Below are 17,990 nucleotides of genomic sequence, written 5' to 3' on the forward strand. Positions count from 1 at the left end.
GGGAGGGGGGGGGGGGGGGGGGGGGGGGGGGGAGGGGTAGGGAGGGGAGGGGGGGAGGGAGGGAGGGAGGGAGGGAGGGAGGGAAAGAAGGCAAAGAAAAGAGAAGAAAAGAGAAATAATTTTAAAAAATTTATTGAAGAGAGAGCAGTGCACATTTGAAAAAATATGAAGTCATGTGGCAGAAGCTCCTTATCTCCTGGTGATGCTGGCACCAGGGTGGAGGAGGTGGGTACCACAACCAATGTGATGCCACCAAAACCTTGGCTTTGCCTCCCCCACCCTCCACATTCTAGAGGAAGACCTGCCTCTTACTCACGGAGCTGAAGCTCCAGTGAATCCAGATTTCTCCCTCCTTCCCTCCCTCTTGGCTTTATCTCTGTACCACTAAGCCTCCTTCTGACCCAGGAGCCCTTGGTGGTTTCCATGGCGTTCTCATGTATACCTTCATTCTCAGTCTCGTGCAGTTAGTGTGATGATTTCAATCCTCACATAGAACAGGCGGGGGAAGGAGCTTGTTCCAGATCCCGCTGTCTGTGAGGTCCATGCAGACCCAAGCCTGGGTCTTCACAATGTCCTCCCCTCCTACCACTACTTTGGCTCAGTCCCAGCCCTGTCACTCGGTAACGGACTGATTTTCAGACCTCCCAATGTTTTCTTTTGTCTTCTGTCTAAACTGAACTGCTATGTTTAATAGATCAAAAGTTTACTCTTCAGGGCATTGAAAACAGTGTCCCAACCACCTTTTGTAGGAGAAAGAAACCTAGAAAATCTCCATCTCCATCAAATGAGATCTGTGCTTGCCCCTTAGAGCTACTTCTTCATCATCTGGGTCAAAACAATCGAACTCAGCCACAGCCGAGAAGCAAAGTAACAACTGCATGAGATACCTGGGAGCTAAAAAGTAGAAAAAACTTAATGGTTTCAGAAGAAAGGAATGATTCAGTTAGATAGGCCACCTCAACAGAATGTCTATTATGCAACCATGCAAGTCATTAGAACATTAGAAGGTCTAAAGAAAAGCTCTAGAAATCAAACAAACATCATACAAACAAAGGCTCAATATAGTCTTACCACAGATGTCTTGATTGGTAGATTGGCCACTGTTCAAGTGACATCTTACACTCACCTGTCTGGACAGGATGCGCGCTGGTGGTGATGACATTCACAGAGGCAGACACGGTGGGAGAGGAAAGTGACGCTTTCACAGGAGGTGGGGTGCCGGAGACATGGGTTTGGAGCATAGGGGAAGAGATCATTCCAGACTGTGGGGGCATGTCAATGGCAGGGCTGGAAGCTATGAGAGCTGAAGGCTGGGGTGAAGGGGGGTGCATCTCTCCTATTGGAGAGGGAACATTGTGGGTCACAGGTGAATAATCTGGGGGCTTAGCAAAAGAGGCGGCATTGGGGACCTGGGAAAACATAGTGACCCGGGACACCACTGGGATGGATTGGCTAGAAGAAAACGGTGGGCCATGTGGACTGTCCGCAAGACAGACAATGGGATCCTGCAGGTCACTAAAGAAACAAATCAGAGAGATAGATGTGAGACACAAATGAGCTCCAGAGGGGGCGAATCTTTCCTCTCTGGCAATTATCTGACACTGTCAAGTTGACCTGTAGTTACATCAGGGACATGACACTTCCAGCCTCTGCCATTTCACACCCTCTGTGCACCTGCCACTAGCCCCCAACCCCTGCCCACTCCTACCACCTACTTCCTGGGAGAAGAATGAGCAAGGAGGGACGCTCTTCTGCGACTCCCCAGTTCTGCCTCACTAGTTCACTGCTGCTCTGTGGCTCTATGTCTCATGGTCACTCAATTAAGGGGATCCTCTCTGTCCTCCCAGGGGAGGGGAACTGTGAAATGCCTCGTGACCCAACTGGTTTCCATATACTAGGAATCTGTCTTAATCAACTTTACACTGTGATAGCCTGGCATAGTGGTAACTGACACATGGTAACTGACCAAGAAATACTGGATAAAAGAAAACAATGAATCACACTGGGGCAAAATGGGTAGTCCCCAGCTTCTACATCGGCTGTGTCTTCAAGGTTCCTTTAGCTCAGTGCTTCTCAACCCTGGCTGTGCATGAGACCTACCCAGAGCACATTTTTTTTTTTTTTTTTTGAGATGGAGTCTCACTCTTGTCGCCCAGGCTGGAGTGCAGTGGCACGATCTTGGCTCACTGCAACCTCTGCCACCCGGGTTCAAGTGATTCCCTTGCCTCAGCTTCCCAAGTAGCAGGGTCTACAGGTGTCTGCCACCATGGCTGGTTAATTTTTGTATTTTTAGTAGAGATAGGGTTTTGCCATGTTGGCCAGGATGGTCTCGAACTCCTGACCTCCGGTGATCCAACTGCTTCAGCCTCTCAAAGTGCTGGGAATACAGGCGTGAACCACCATGCCCGGCCCAGACACTTTTTAAAACACATATGTGTATAGATTTCTGTGGCCTGCTCCTCTGTGTTTGATTCAGTTGGTCTTGGGATGGGGCATATGTATTTTCTAAACTCTCTGGTGATTTTCATGGGCATCAAAGGTGGAGAAGTTTTCACCTACTCTCTGGCACAAGATCCATCAGTCTTGAGGGATCTAGGGAGGAACAACTAGAGGAGGAGCAAGAAATTAAAATTATTACCCGGGGAAGGCTCTGATATAGTTTGAGATACTTAGAACACCAACGAGGAATGTGTTCTTAGAGCTTCTCTAGGGTGAGAAGAGGGAGAAATATTAGGTTAAGGGCCCTAAAGCAAGTCACATCTATGAAAAGAAAAGCCTGCTTGGTCCAATCTGGCTGGGCACTTGGCTATAGGCTTCCCTGCACCCCCTGAGTTTCAGGGCAGTGAGGACACAGGGGTGTCAGACAGTCAGAAATGTCATGGGTCAAAAAGCCTTGACTCAGCTGGTCACGGTGGCTCACGCCTGTAATCCCAGCACTTTGGGAGTCTGAAGCAGGTGGATCACCAGAGGTCATTTTGTTAGCCAGGATGGTCTCGATCTCCTGACCTTGTGATTCTCCTGCCTTGGCCTCCCAAAGTGCTGGGATTACAGGCATGAGCCACCACGCCCGGCCTTATTTTTTTTCTTTTTGAAGAAGGGTCTGCATGTTTGTTACATACCACTGCAGCTTTTCCAGCTCTTCTGGAGAGGAAGGGCAGGGTGTCTTGACAGAACAGCAGCAGTGTTCTAGGGGAGACAAAAGGAACAGAAACAAGAAAAATGCACAGTCAAGAACAAAGCAAGGTGGCAGCTCAGAACCATTAACTATCACGGTTCCTACGCTGCAGGCATCGAAGAGACTAATTGTCTAAACAGGTGATAAAATACATTGGATGCCATCATATTGACAATTATATACTGTATACATAGTAGGTACTCAAAAATATGTATTAACTTTTTTGGGGGGTTATATGCATGTAGCACTAATCACTCTTCAGGAACTCCTAAGAAGAATCCACAAGTAAACATATCTTGGAGGATGTGATGTTAAGTGAAGTAAGCCAGGCATGGAAAGACAAATACTGCATGATCTCACTCAGATGTGGAATCTAAAAAGTCAAACTCAGAAACAGGGTGAAATGGGGTTTACTGGGAGAGGGTCCAAGGCAGAAGGAATGGGGAAATGCTGGACAAAAGACACAAAATTTCAGTTAGGCAGGAGGCATAAAAGAGATCGACCGTACAACATGGTGACTGCAGTTAATAATAACATACTGTATGCTCGGAAAGTGCTAAGAGAGTAGACCTTAAACGTTCTCACCACAAAAAATGACAGGTATGTGAGGTAATGCAGTGTTAAACAGTTGCTATAGCCACTCCATGCTGTATATCAAAACCTCATGGTGTACACCACAAATATGTACAATTTTTGCTTGTCAATTGAAAAGTGGACATATCCCAGTAGCAACCCACTGAACACTCCAAAAAGAATTCTCCTTCTCAATAGGGTTTATTTCATCATGTTATCAAATAAGACATATTAAAACTTTATTAGTGGGGAGGGAGAAGGTTAGGACAAATACCTAATGTGTGTGGGCTTAAAACCTAGACGATGGGTTAAGAGGTGCAGTAAACCACCATGGCACAAAAGGCAGTCTTGGGCCAGCCACAGTGGCTCACGCCTGTAATCTTGGCACTTTGGGAGGCTGAGGCGGGCAGATCACAAGGTTAAGAGATCAAAGCCATCCTGGCTAACATAGTGAAACCCCGTCTCTACAAAAAATACAAAAAATTAGCTGGGCATGGTGTGATGGCACATGCCTGTAGTCCCAGCTACTTGGGAGGCTGAGGCAGAAAAATTGCTTGAACCCAGGAGGCGGAGGTTGCAGTGAGCCGAGATTGTGCCACTGCACTCCAGCCTGGGCAACAGCGTGAGACTAGGTCTCAAAATAAATAAATAAATAAATCTTTCTGGAAATTCAGTCTAGATTATCAGATAGCTAAGACTTGAAGACATTCTGTTTCTTTCTACTTTAGCCTTGGTTTAGGTGAAAAAAAATTAATGTTGCAAACCTGTACATTCTGCACATGTATTCCAGAACTTAAAATACAATACAATAAAATAACTGTATTAGCAAGCAGGAAAAATAACCTTCTAGGGCTCTTTAAAAATTGCCCAATGGACAGGTGTGGTAATTAGTGATTACCACGTCATGCATAGTGATTAGTGCTCATGCCTGTAATCCTAGCACTCTGGTAGGCGGAGGCAGGAGGATCACTTGAGCCCAGGAGTTTGAGACCAACCTGGGCAATATAAGGAGACTTCATCTCTACTAAAAATGTTAAAATTAGCTGGGTGTGGTAGTGCATGCCTGTAGTCCCAGCTACTCGGGAGGCTGAGGTGAGAGGATCACTGGAGTCTGGGAAGTCGAGGCTGCATTGAGCCATGAGTGCACCACTGCACTCCAGCCTGGAAACAGACTGAGACACTGGAGAGAGAGAGAGAGAGAGAGAGAGAGAGAGAGAGAGAGAGAGAGAGAAATTGCCCAAGGACAAAGGAGTCAAAACAGAAAGCTGTAACATATATAAATTTATTATATTTTCAGTTAGAAAAATAACACATCAAAAGCCACATGAAGAGAAATGCAGCAATAATAACAATAATAGACAACTTACCCATTGGTCGAATCTTTACTCTTTCCAAAGCAGCTATTACAGCACATGCATTCATTGTATTATTCAGTTTTATTGTGAATGTGCAATTTAATGTGCTGTAAAGAGAAATATACATAACCAGAATGTTACTAAGTAGGAAACCTACCTACATACCTGTAATTGCTCTTGCAAACTTAGAGTGAGGAAAGGGGACACTGAAACCGTTCACTTGTGATGTCACACCAGTAAGCTTGTAAATACCCATTTACCATGGTTTGAATTTTACCCAAAAAGACTTGATATTAAGAGACATTCACGGAGGTTCACGTTCACAGAGGTTGCAAACCGGGGCTCTCTGACCACACACAGGTGCTGAATCATTTTGCCTGCCTACACAACGAACAGGCAGGGGTGAAACTTGGTTGCAGAGACAAGCAAGCACCTTGACACCTTTAATCTCACCCCACAAACACTAGTTGGCCACTTGCCTGGTGTCTATAAACATTTGAGCTTCCATCATGGGAGCCCTTTCACATACCAGCCTAGATGAACATCAAGATCTTTTTATTTCTCTCTCTCTCTTTTTTATTTTTAGATGGAGTCTCGCTCTGTCACCCAGGCTGGAGTGCAGTGGTGTGATCTTGGCTCACTGCAACCTCCCTGCCTCCTGGGTTCAAATGATTCTCCTCCCTTAGCCTCCCTAATATTTGGAATTAACAGGTGTGCACCACCACGCCGCACTAATTTTTGTATTTTTAGTAGAGATAGGGTTTTGCCATGTTGGCCAGGCTAGTCTCAAGCTCCTGACCTCAGGTGATCCACCCACCTTTGCCTCCCAAAGTGCTGGGATTACAAGCGTGAGCCATTGCACCCAGCCCACATCAAGATCTTTCAAATCCAAAATCTTTCTGTGGCTGGGTGCATTGGCTCACACCTGTAATTCCAGCACTTTGGGAGGCCAAGGCAGACGGATCACTTGAGTCCAGGAGTTTGAGACCAGCCTGGCCAACATGCTGAAAACCTGTCTCTACTAAAAATACAAAAATTAGCTGTGTGTGGTGGTGCATGCCTGTAATCCTAGCTACTCAGGAGGCTAAGGCAGGGAGAGTTGCTTTAACCTGGGAGGTGGAGGTTGCAGTGAGCCGATATTGTGCCATTACACTCTAGCCTGGGCAACAGAGTAAGACTCCATCTCAAAAAAAAAAAAAAAATCTTTCTGGAAATTCTATCTAGATTATCAGATAGTTAAGAATTGAAGACATTCTCTCTGATTCTTTCTACCTTAGCCTTGGTTTAGGTGAAAGAAAATTAATGTTGCAATAACGAAAAGAGGTCACTGAAATGAACTAAATATGTATAGTGGATAGGGATTACAATTTCACAGAAGACTTGCCCTTATTTGTACCAATGAGTACAAATAAGTTTGATGAGTAGAAACTCTCAATTTCTAGGACTTTGACTGTCACAGAAGGCTTGGGGTCCAGGTAGTGAGAGTATTGCCCTATAAGCCATTGGTTTACACAGTCAGGATAGCCAATGGACACAATTTAAAATGATAATCTGTGCAACCCCAAATAATTTTTGGACAACCTCTGATTCACTCCTGCCTGTATGTGCTTCTTAATTTGTTCTTTTCTTTTTTCTTTCTTTCTTTCTCTCTTTCTTTTTTTTCTTTTCCTTTCCTTCCCCTTTTCCCTTTTCTTTTCTTTTCTTTCATTCATTCATTTATTTGAGATAGTCTCACTCTTTTGCCCAGGCTGTAGTGCAGTGGTGCAATCTCGGCTCACTGCAACCTCTGCCTCTCAGGCTAAGCGATTCTTTTACCTCAGCCTCCCAAGTAGCTGGGATTAAAGGCGCCCACCCCTACGTCCAACTAATTTTTGTATTTTTAGTGGAGATGGGCTTCAGCTTTGTTGGCCAGGCTGGTCTTGAACTCCTCACCTCAAGTGATCCAACCACCTTGGCCTCCCAAAGTGCTGGGATTACAGGTGTGAGGCACCACACCCAGCCATGTTCTTTTTTCTTTCTTTCCAATCTTTTCCTTCCCCCTCTCTCCTTCTTTTCCCAAGCTCCATGTTACGTTCCTTCTTTTTGGTCTGCACTTCATTCTGCCTGGATCACTGGAAGCCATTTCTTGCTTATATCAGTGGCCCTCGGGGCTAAGGACACTGATTACCCTTAGCCTTGTGGAGCCACAGGTAAATGGCCCGATACTACACACTTCTCTGTGCTTCATAAAGAAACAAGAAGATGGATATGACAGAGGGATCAGTGTTTGGAAAAATAAAAATATTTAAATCCAAATATTTTTGGATTTAATATGTGTTTATTTTAGAGGACCCCCTTTGCATTTGCAATTTAACTAAGACTCCTTAATACTTTATTTCTCATAAATGGAGAGAGAATGATATTTATGAAGGTATTAGAAATGACTGACCTTTGGTCCTCTGCTGTAGCACACATTATAAAATAAGTCTGAAACAAAACAAACATGTAAACACATATATGTTACTTTGGACAGTTGGAAATAACAGAAAAGACCCAAGGCTAATGACAGAATTTTAGCATCATGAGAGCCCTTAGGGATTGTCCATTTCGCGTTCCTACCGGATTCCCAGCCTATCATCAACGCTCTTCAGGCCATACAAACTCCGTGAGGTCACTATTACACAAGGAAGCTCATTTTCCTGGCGTTTATATTTTAAGAAACTCTTGGTCTTACATGAAGGAAAATCTACCTCCTTGTAATGTCTACCCATTGCTTCTAGTTGTGATTTTTGGAATAAAAATCTAGTCCATTCATTCTTTTACATGACAAATGTGGGAGAATTCGAATACTTGTCTCCCAGGAATGCAGAACCCTATGCTTTACCCAAATCATAACAATAATTATAAACAAGCTACAGGGTGTACTATGATTACCTCACTTAGGGTTTGCAGGGTTTTGTTGAGCTCTGAACGTCTGTAATAAAATGAGAGAAACTGACATCAAGGAGACAATTAGTGATATTGAATTCAAAACATGTTAGATTTTAGCAATTAAATCAAGCACATGATATACACTGCTTACAGGGTTCACTTTGAAGAAACAGAGAGCATAATAACAGAGTCCTACGTGGCAAGAAAATAAATTATTTATATGACAAGGGAAACCAACCAGACGGGAGCTATATCGGTTCTAGCCAAAAGCGAGATACAAATTATGGTTGGACAATTTTGTTATTCATGGGGCTACTGCAACCTCAGGCAGCTTCTTCTGGCAGAGGGCCAGGGGGAGAGCTGGCCCCAGGCAAAAATTTCTGAGAGGGGCAGGCCACTCACCCTGGGGACCCTGTGCCTCTGATTTCTTCCTCACCCCGTCTCACAACACCCCCTTAGGAATTTCCCTTATTTCCCTCCTCCAATCCCACTCCAGCAACACTTTCATTTCTTCAAAGTGGCAGAACTTCCCATGAAGCTGGGATGAAAGGAAGCTAGTTAGAGAATTCACTCTAAGGCGGTAGTTCTCAAACAGGGGTGACTCCGCCCTCCAGGGGCAATTTGGCAATGTCTGGAGACACTTTTGGTTATCCCTGAGGAGGGTGCTACTGGCATTTGGTAGAGAGAGGCCAGGGATGCTGTTAGACACCTTACAATGCACAGGATACCCCCACAACAAAGGATGATCCAGCCCCAAAAGTCAAGAATGTCAAGGTTGAGAAACCCTGTTCCAAGGAATGGTGGCACCAGGCAAGGTCTGGAAGGAAGGAAGGGTCATGGCAGTAGCTGCTAACTCCTCAAGCCAGCAGGAGCCACTCCTCCATAACTGTGCTCAGAGACCACCTCCTGGGCTCAGGTGATCCTCCTGCCTCAGCCTCCTGAGTAGCTGGAACTACAGGCACATGCTACCATGCCCAGCTAATTTTCTGTAGAGACCAGTTCTCGCCATCTTGCCCAGGCTGGTCTCAAACTTCCGGGCTCAAGTGATCTGCCTGCCTCAGTCTCCCACAGTGCTGGGATTACAGGCATGAGCCACCACGCTCAGCCTACAAGTCACCTTCTTTCTGGGGGTTCCCCTGTCCCTCCCCTGTGGTCAGACTGGTTTAATTGCTCCTCCTGCTCTGTATTCAGAGACTTAGAACATTCATCCTTTGGTACCCTATACAAGCCACCTTCAGTGCAGGGGTCGCACTGTATTGTTATTTCATCTTGTGTCTTCCCCACCAGATTCTAGAGGCCTGGTTCTCACAATTAGCTTCATGTTGGAAACATGCCGATGTCTGGGGTCTTAGCCCCCAAATCCTGATTTGTTACAGAGCATGCCTGGGCACTGGGATTTCTGAAAACTCCCCGGGTGATTTTAATATGCATGCAGCCAGGGATGAGAACCACTGTTCTTGACTTGGTTTTCCATCTCAGAGAGTTAGGTTTATCCCTGTGGATCCCCAAGTCCCAGCACAAAGTAGGTGTTCAACAAATGCCTGGTGACCTTAAATGAACTCAGCTCTATTTCTAGTCTAGTAATTAAGCATAATTACAAGTATGCCAAGTTGTGTTCTAATTGTAAATTTGTGAGTTAAAAAAAAGAAAGTTTTGGCCAGGCGCAGTGGCATGCCTGTAATTCCAGCACTTTGGGAGGACAAGGTGGGTGAATCACTTGAGGTCAGGAGTTCAAGACCACCCTGGCCAACATGACAAAACCCCGTCTCTACTAAAAATACAAGAATTAGCCAGGTGTAGTGGCACACGCCTGTAATCCCAGCTACTCGGGAGGCTGAGGGCCAAGAATTGCTTGAACGCAGGAGGGTGGAGGTTGCAGTGAGCCAAGATCGCACCACTGCACTCCAGCCTGGGCGACAGAGCGAGACTCCATCTCAAAAAAAAAAAAAATGTTTCTTCTTTTATTGCCCATCTGAAGCTCCAGATCCTTCCAGGGCACTGATCTCTTCTGCTTTTCATTTCACATCTATAACTGAACAGTTAGAAAAGTTAGATTTCATTAGGAGGTCAAAGAATAGGCATAAAGAACATGAGTAACACGCTGCCGCACTCCCAGTTCTCAGCAGTTGAACTTCTTGACCACTACAAACTCAGCAGGCCCTAGGGATGTTTGCTCTCTGCCAAATGCTTCTCTCTGCCTAGGCATTGCTGAATCATCAGACACAGCCAGGTCAAAATGCTAATTTGAAAGATGACCCATAAGAAGAGAAATTTGTTTTGTTTTTAAAGGAAAGGTTTTTCTTTTCAGTGTCATCACAGACACCAGAACAGATTTGCTTCAAAAGTTTATAACAATCTCATTTGTGAGGTAGTGGCAATGCTGAGAGTAGATGAATTTCACCTCTGATGCTGCTTCACTGGTTGCTATGAGGGCAGAAATAGGAAGTTGCCCCTTTCGGTGACAGACAGAGTAATACCATCTCCTGGCCTAGGCCATCCTGGTGGCTGACATTTTGACTTACTGTTTAACTGGAGGCATCTATTTGTTGTTTGTTGTTTTTTTTGAGACAGAGTTTTGCACTTGTTGCCCAGGCTGGAGTGCAATGGCGTGATCTCAGCTCACTGCAACCTCCACCTCCTGAGTTCAAGCATTTTTCCTGCCTCAGCCTCCCAAGTAGCTGGGATTATAGGCACCCGCCATCACACCTGGCTAATTTTTATATTTTTAGTAGAGATAGGGTTTCACCATGTTCGCCAGGCTGGTCTTAAACTCCTGACCTCAGGTGATCCGCCTGTCTTAGCCTCCCAAAGTGCTGGGATTACAGGCATGAGCCACTGCGCCTGGCCAAGGAGGCATCTATTTGTAATGCATTTCTCATTGTCTGTGCTTGTCCTTGTAAGCCCAGGTCTACTTAACAAAGACTTCTCTCTGACTTATGAATCACTGATACTTCACGAAAGCATGAACACATCATATATTTGGAGTCACACCTTGGACTCCTCTTTCAACCATGCTGGATAGCAAATCATATTAAAATTCAAATGCTAATTCAAATGAAGCTGTTATATAACTTCAGAGCATCAAAGAGCCTCATGGGGATAAAGTTGATGGGATTACGGTTAGTTTGCAACGAAGTCAAGAACCAGTTGGCTCTATAACCTTTAGGCCAGTCTCCTTCCCATTCTTAGTTTTCAACAGCAAACATGGCTCAACAAGTACCCTTCCATAGCTGATGTCTGAAGTGTTAAATCAAACGGCGGATTACTCACTTTGATTCACTTAGAGACAGGACTCTAGTTAAGGTGTCATTCGTTTTATCTTGATTCTGTTAGAAGCACAAAATCATTAAGAATATGACTAACATTGTTTTGTTGTTTGTTTGAACTCTCTAACAATAAGTTGTTCTTCAGTTTTGTTGGCCACACAAATAACTATACCCCAAAGGCTGAATCCTAACAGCAAGGAACATTGTCTAGCCAATGATCAAGTTGCAGTTTTATAGAAAAGGGAGGGCAAAAAGTGGTTCTCAAAGGTTAATCCACATTGGCTGAGCCGTTTTTCTTTGAGATGGAGTCTCTCTCTGTTACCCAGACTGGAGTGCACGATCTCGGCTCACTGCAACCTCCACCTCCTGGGTTCAAACAATTCTCCTGCCTCAGCCTCTGGAGTCGCTGGGATTATGGGTGCATGCCACCACGTCTGGCTAATTTTTTGCATTTTTAGTAGAGACAGGGTTTCACCGTGTTAGCCAGGATGGTCTCAATCTCCTGACCTCATGATCCACCTGCCTCGGCCTCCCAATGTGCTGGGATTACAGGCGTGAGCCACCAACCCCGGCCGCTATTTTTATGTTTCCTTTAAAAAATATTCTAAGTCAGCAACTCTGATGTGCTAATTTCTGTCTTTCTTCATTTCAAGAGTTCCCCACAAAGAACACTATTAACATTCTTGTCATGAAAGGTCCTGGATCTAAGTAACAGGCCCCAGTGTAAAAAGGAAAACTTGATAGCAGCAATTGCTGTATTTCTAGCAACCAGTGCATTGATTACCTGGCACGTAGTTGGTGCTCAGAAATAGTCATTGAGTCAATGAACCACATTTGGCTGGGATCCTCTAAATCAATCTAGGTTTTAAAAAGGCTGATACCACTGCATCAGAATCCCCCATGGAGAGAACAGAATCACATTCAGAATATTATTCTTAGATTCAATATATACATTTCTTGTTGCTAAGAGTTTCTAATATAATTTAAAATTTTAACTGGCAGTAGAATTGCATCATCTTAACATTCTTATTCAGCAGCAAGCCTACTGAAAACTAAAATTGTTAACAAAATACCACGATTATTATGAATTTAAGCCCTCGCTACAAAGGTAGGGACTCAGCACATTTTATTTAAATTTGGTCATAACAATAAATATGCCAAATATCATAAATAATCTGAACCTCAAGCAAATCTTTAAATACACATGAATTTGCCTTTTAAGACTGCAGTAAGAAAAATCTTTAAAACTTACCTGGGGAATGGTGCTTTCTTCATCATATTGAAATATGATCTCACCTTTAAAAAATGCTAAAAAATAAATTTTCAAAAAGAAATGTGAGACTTGTATCTTTATAGTTTGAGGATTAATACCACATACAAAAAGATGATCAAATTATAAGGTTTCACTGAATTGTTTTTATTCATATTTATTCAGTAAGTTACTCAACTATTATCAATATAATTTTCAGAAACTATGAACTGCAAATTTTATGTGGGAATTCAGAAAGAGAAAACTTGCCCTCTTGTTAAGAAATTTTATTCCTAGGGGCTTTCACTCTATCTGGAAACAATAAAATAGAGACTCCTAAACAGAAGGATGTGGTGTGCACGTCACAATCTATATGCAGGGTTGTCCAATCTTTTGGCTTCCCTGGGCCACATTGAAAGAAGAATTGTCTTGGGCCACATGTAAAACACACTAATGATAGCTGATGACCTTAAAAAAAAAAGGGCCCTGCATCAATCTCATAATGTTTTATGAAAGTTTACAAATTTGTGTTGGGCCACATACAAAGTGGTCCTGGGCCGCATGTGGCCCCTGGGCTATGGGTTGAACAAGCTTGATCTACAGGAACCCCAACCTGGCCTTGTGAGCAATGGGGCAAGGATGTCACATAAACTAGAGCTAGGGCTCAGCCAATGTTTTTGGTGATTGAGCAGGTAGTAAATATTTGAGGGTTTGCGGGCTGTATGGTCTACGTTGTAACTACCCAACTCTGCCACTGTAGCATGAAAGCAGCCACAGACAATACGTAAGCGATGGGCATAGGGCTGTGTTCCTATAAAACTTTATTTACAAAAGCAGGCCATATTTGGACTATGGCGAGTAGTGCCAACCCCTAAGCTAGAGGGCCTCCTCCTCTCATCATCTTTTATTGCACCCCAAAGCACAGCAACTGATTCCTGCTTAAAAATGGCCAAGGAAGCCAACAGACCAGTATCTGACATGATCTATTTCAGCAACTTTTCTACTGAGAGCCTCACTTTCTGCATATTGACACTGAAATTTCAATTCATAAGAGTATGTAATTATTTTTTAAAATGATATCTGCATAGAATTACTTATACATTTTTAAAAATCTTAACTTTTAAATGACTATTTAAATTGTGTGTGTGTGTACATGCATGCTAACATCCACAGCGTCTCTGCCTCTTATTCTTACTGAGTGAATGCTGAGTTTCATGAATGTGCTGGGAGCACAGTGGGGACAGAGCAACCAGGAAGCCACTACCTTCTGACTATCAGCCTAACTCTTAGTCAGCTCCCACTTTCACCAGCCTCCATTTTTCTTAGTGAACCCAGACTGGAGCCTGCAACAAGTGAAGGCTTCCAGTTTCTGGCAGGGTACCATGGGGCTTCTGGTGCCAAAAGAGCTGGTTCCCTGGTGAGGCTGTTTTCACCGACACTAAGAAAAATGGTCAATTCAGTCCCTTCACTGGGGAAAACATGACTGCAACCAGCTTTCTGGCATCTGTTCGTCAAGATGACCAGTTTTTTTTTTTTTTTTTTTTTTAACTACATGTTCAATTTTCAAATAGTTATCAAACATCGTGTAGACACAACACTGAACTAGACATTAGTCATCAGCCCAAAACATAAATGAATCAGGAAAATAATGACATTACGGGGAATTCGGTGAACAGAAGAGTCAGGAGGAAGGAGAAATGGAGGAAGAAAACAGAAGACAGAGTTATACAATATACATAAATGAAATGTATCCAACACTTTGCTTTCTTTAATCAAAACTGACTAATACTTTCCTCCTATATTCAACCTGGACCATAGTATTAGCAGAAAGCTCAGATGAGCAAATCTTGCATTCACACAATAGAAAGTGTAAAACATTCTTTCAATGGGATGTTTTCTTGTTTTCTAAATTATCCAACCTTATTTACTTGAAATTGTTACCTATGTTTTTCAAACAAATGAGTAAACTGTTAAAAGGAATGGAATAAAGAAAATGTTCCTGTCATGACTGCTTATTACTATAATCACAGTAAGACTCGTATCATAAAATACCGAGTTAACTTCATCTTCTTGCTTTCTCATGATCTCCTGGCCAGTTCTGATCTGCCATAGCATATTTTTCTGTTTTTCACATTTGCTTTCATTGGTTTTAACAAGGAAGGGAGCCCAGGGAGCCAAACCAAGGTGAGAAAAGTGGTTGTTTCATTCCTTCTGGCCCACGACAGAAGGGAAAATATTCCCATTTCAAAAATAGCATGTTCTGAAGAGACTTCCATCTCAATTTTTAAAAATAGCAAATGGCCGTAGTTAAAGATGGCAAAATACATTATGGACATTGCTAGAATTAGCATCCATTTAAACCAGGCGTACATGAGTTGTCAACATTCAGCAGACTGATCTGCTTTATTCTTAGCAAGACGATATCCTGTGTCTAAGCTCTAATACTTAAGGCCCTATGGAAAAGCTTGACAGATTTCTATATAAGAAGTGACTTTTTAAAACGATGAGTTTGGGTCCTTTGTAGGGACATGGATGAACCTGGAAACCATCATTCTCAGCAAACTGACAGAAGAGCAGAAGATCAAACACCGCATGTTCTCACTCATAGGCGGGTGTTGAACAATGAGAACACATGGACACAGGGAGGGGAGCACTACACACTGGGGTCAGTTGGGGGGAAATAGGGGAGGGAGGGTGGGGGGTGGGAAGCTGGGGAGAGATAGCAAGGGGAGAAATGCCAGATGTAGGTGATGGGGAGGAAGGCAGCAAATCACACTGCCACGTGTGTTCCTATGCAACAATTTTGCATGCTCTTCACATGTACCCCAAAACCTAAAATGCAATAAAATAAATGGGAAAAAAAAGAAGTGACTTTCAATAATTATTAACGTCATTATTATGTTCATGAATTAACTCTAAGAGTATTAGTTATGGATTTAAAGCTATAATGAAAAATATTTATTGTAGAGCTGTATGTCTCATATTAATGAAGTGAATCCATCTTCTCACTAGGCAACAGGAAGATAATTTCAGCCAGATCTAAAATTTGCTTTTGTTTTTATTAGGGACTCCGAGTAGCCAGGTAGCATGAAAAGAGGCTGATCCAAGAGGCACATACCACATTCTCAAAAGAAAAAAAAGCAAACCATTCTTCTCTATGGAGGAAATTTATCTGGTAATGTGTAATATACACAAAAACTAACCTGAGTCATTGCAAATAGATGACAAATTGCAGATATTTCGCTGGGGTTTGACGCCTGTAAAGAAAACACAACCCAGACAGTTAAGCATGTCAAAGCCTGCGTTTATGTGTTACATTGTCAAGAGAATTAAAAAATGTAGGCAGCAAATGTGGACCAGAAATATTATAAGCTAGATATAATTGGCTGGATGAATTCCATAAAGACTAAAGAAATGAGAGGGTTTTCATTTGTTGGTTGATCAGCTATGGAACTTAATTCTTTACTAATCCTTAGTATGTCAATATCTGACCCCCAATTCCTCCCTAAAATTTTCATCCCCTTCCCAGTTAATCCCTCTCCTATTCAATATAAACAGAGTACCATGAACACAAAACAAGTAGAGACTGCCCTTAATCACAGATCCTCCTTTTCCTAGGTAGGGGAGCCCATGAACACCTAGTGTTAATCCTAGCTCTTTACTCAAATGTATGTATGAAATAACATTAATGTCATAATATTGTTTCATGGGCAAAAACTACAAAATTCAAAACATATTTGCTGAGCACCTACCATATTCTACAGGCTTTAGGAGTTTCCAAATATAGACCCTACCCTCAAGGAGCTTACAATCTAGTGGATGATACTGGCCAGTATATAAAAAAGCATTTTTTATCTACTTATTGGTGAGGGCTAAAGGAGTGATGACCCGGACAACTGACCACACAGACATACAAGGGAGACAGAGATGACTGGCAGATAAAATGAGCATCAGAACAAAACTTTATATGTATTAACCTGAGAAAAACTTTATCCTTTGGTGAGAGGAGAAGTATATCTCTTCTTCGATTTGAAAAGAGCTCAAGGTTTACTTCTCTAAAAAGCCATCCCTCATTAATTGCATCCTTTTGGCAAAACAAAAAATCCGTAGTACATGAGAGGAGCAAATGTTGATAATGTATTAAACAAACTGCCAAGGGAAAAACCTGTTATATTAAGACATTTTTTTGTCTCCTTGTTAGGTCTTGTTTGGTCAGAATTATGTGTGCAATGCCCAATTGCTAGTTTATTTCCATTGCACATTACGAATCCTTAGTTTGTTGCTATGAGAAAACTAGTTTGGGTAGAAATTAAAATTACAATTTGAGTTAGTGCATGTGATATGATTTCTGCTAGTGTGATTTATTGATATATAGGCATCATGCTTTAGCGAAGATGCCTATAGCTATGAGTTTTGATTTTGAGAGAAAATTAAATTTAGGTACTCCGAATTACCAGATCTGTAGATTTAAAAAAATTTATTATACTTTAAGTTCTGGGGTGCATGTGCAGATTGTGCAGGTTACACAGGTATACACGTGCCATGGTGGTTTGCTGCATCCATCACCCTGTCATCTACAGTAGGTATTTCTCCTAATGCTATCACTCCCCTACCCCTCCACCTACGGCTATCCCTCCCCTAGCCCCCGCCCCCCTGACAGGCCCCAGTGTGTGATGTTCCCCTCCCTGTGTCCATGTATTTTCTCATTGTTCAACACCCACTTAGATTTTTGTATTGTTTCAAAGCAGTGTTACTCCCATCAGAAGGGAAAGATTTCTTTTTCTGTCTATAAGTAGGTATATTTGCTTATAAACAGAACTCACTATAACATATATACTATGCAAATATAGAATTTATAGCTTCTATAATGGGTAGTTATGCTAAAAATGTCCTTTAAACCATTGCTGTATTACTTACTAAGCTTTTCATTCGATCATCTCATCTATTTCTAAATTTTAGCCACACATCATTTCCAGTGATGTGTCTTCTTGCTGTTCATTCATTCTGAGAATTTTCTTTCCTATTGCTAGGGTTCTCATCTGTAATCTTCTCTATGTACATGGCCACAGGTCATTCCTTAAATCATGAGTGAGAAAACTTTCTAAAGGGTCAGATAGTAAGTATTTAAGCTTTGTGGGTCATATGGTCTCTGTTGCAACCACTTGCATTTTATGCAGCAGAAAAATAGCTATGGAGAATATGTAAACAAAGGGGCATGGTAGTGTTCCTTCCAGTAAAACTTTATTCACAAAAACAGGCAGTGAGCCCAATTTGGCCCATTGGTGATAGTTTGCCAACCCCTGCTTGAAATCAATCAGAAGGCTTCGTGTGCCTAGTCTTGTATAGAAACTTAAAAGTATACGTTTTCTTTGATTTAAAAAGAATTTGGCCAGGTACAGTGGCTCATGCCTATAAACCTAGCACTTTGGGAGGCTGGGGTGGGCAGATCACTTGAGCCCAGG

The 17,990-nt window shown here is 42.6% G+C and overlaps 1 protein-coding gene across 6 annotated transcripts in view; it reads right to left on the minus strand.

Moving 5' to 3' along the window:
• ADGRG2 (adhesion G protein-coupled receptor G2) overlaps window positions 1-17,990 on the minus strand; it is a 102,027-nt gene that overhangs the window by 23,829 nt on the left and 60,208 nt on the right. For all 6 annotated transcript variants that reach the window (XM_032286042.1, XM_032286040.1, XM_032286041.1 and 3 more), the window contains 8 exons: window positions 15,732-15,785; window positions 12,532-12,587; window positions 11,284-11,339; window positions 8,017-8,056; window positions 7,532-7,569; window positions 5,116-5,210; window positions 3,120-3,186; window positions 1,127-1,515 (listed from right to left, as the gene is read on the minus strand). In XM_032286042.1, coding sequence (XP_032141933.1) covers window positions 1,127-1,515; window positions 3,120-3,186; window positions 5,116-5,210; window positions 7,532-7,569; window positions 8,017-8,056; window positions 11,284-11,339; window positions 12,532-12,587; window positions 15,732-15,785 — 795 coding nt within the window. The remainder of the gene's footprint in view (window positions 1-1,126; window positions 1,516-3,119; window positions 3,187-5,115; window positions 5,211-7,531; window positions 7,570-8,016; window positions 8,057-11,283; window positions 11,340-12,531; window positions 12,588-15,731; window positions 15,786-17,990) is intronic.

This window comes from Sapajus apella, unplaced genomic scaffold (assembly GCF_009761245.1).
Source record: "Sapajus apella isolate SASKATOON/1434 unplaced genomic scaffold, GSC_monkey_1.0 scaffold17, whole genome shotgun sequence".
NCBI lineage: Eukaryota > Metazoa > Chordata > Mammalia > Primates > Cebidae > Sapajus > Sapajus apella.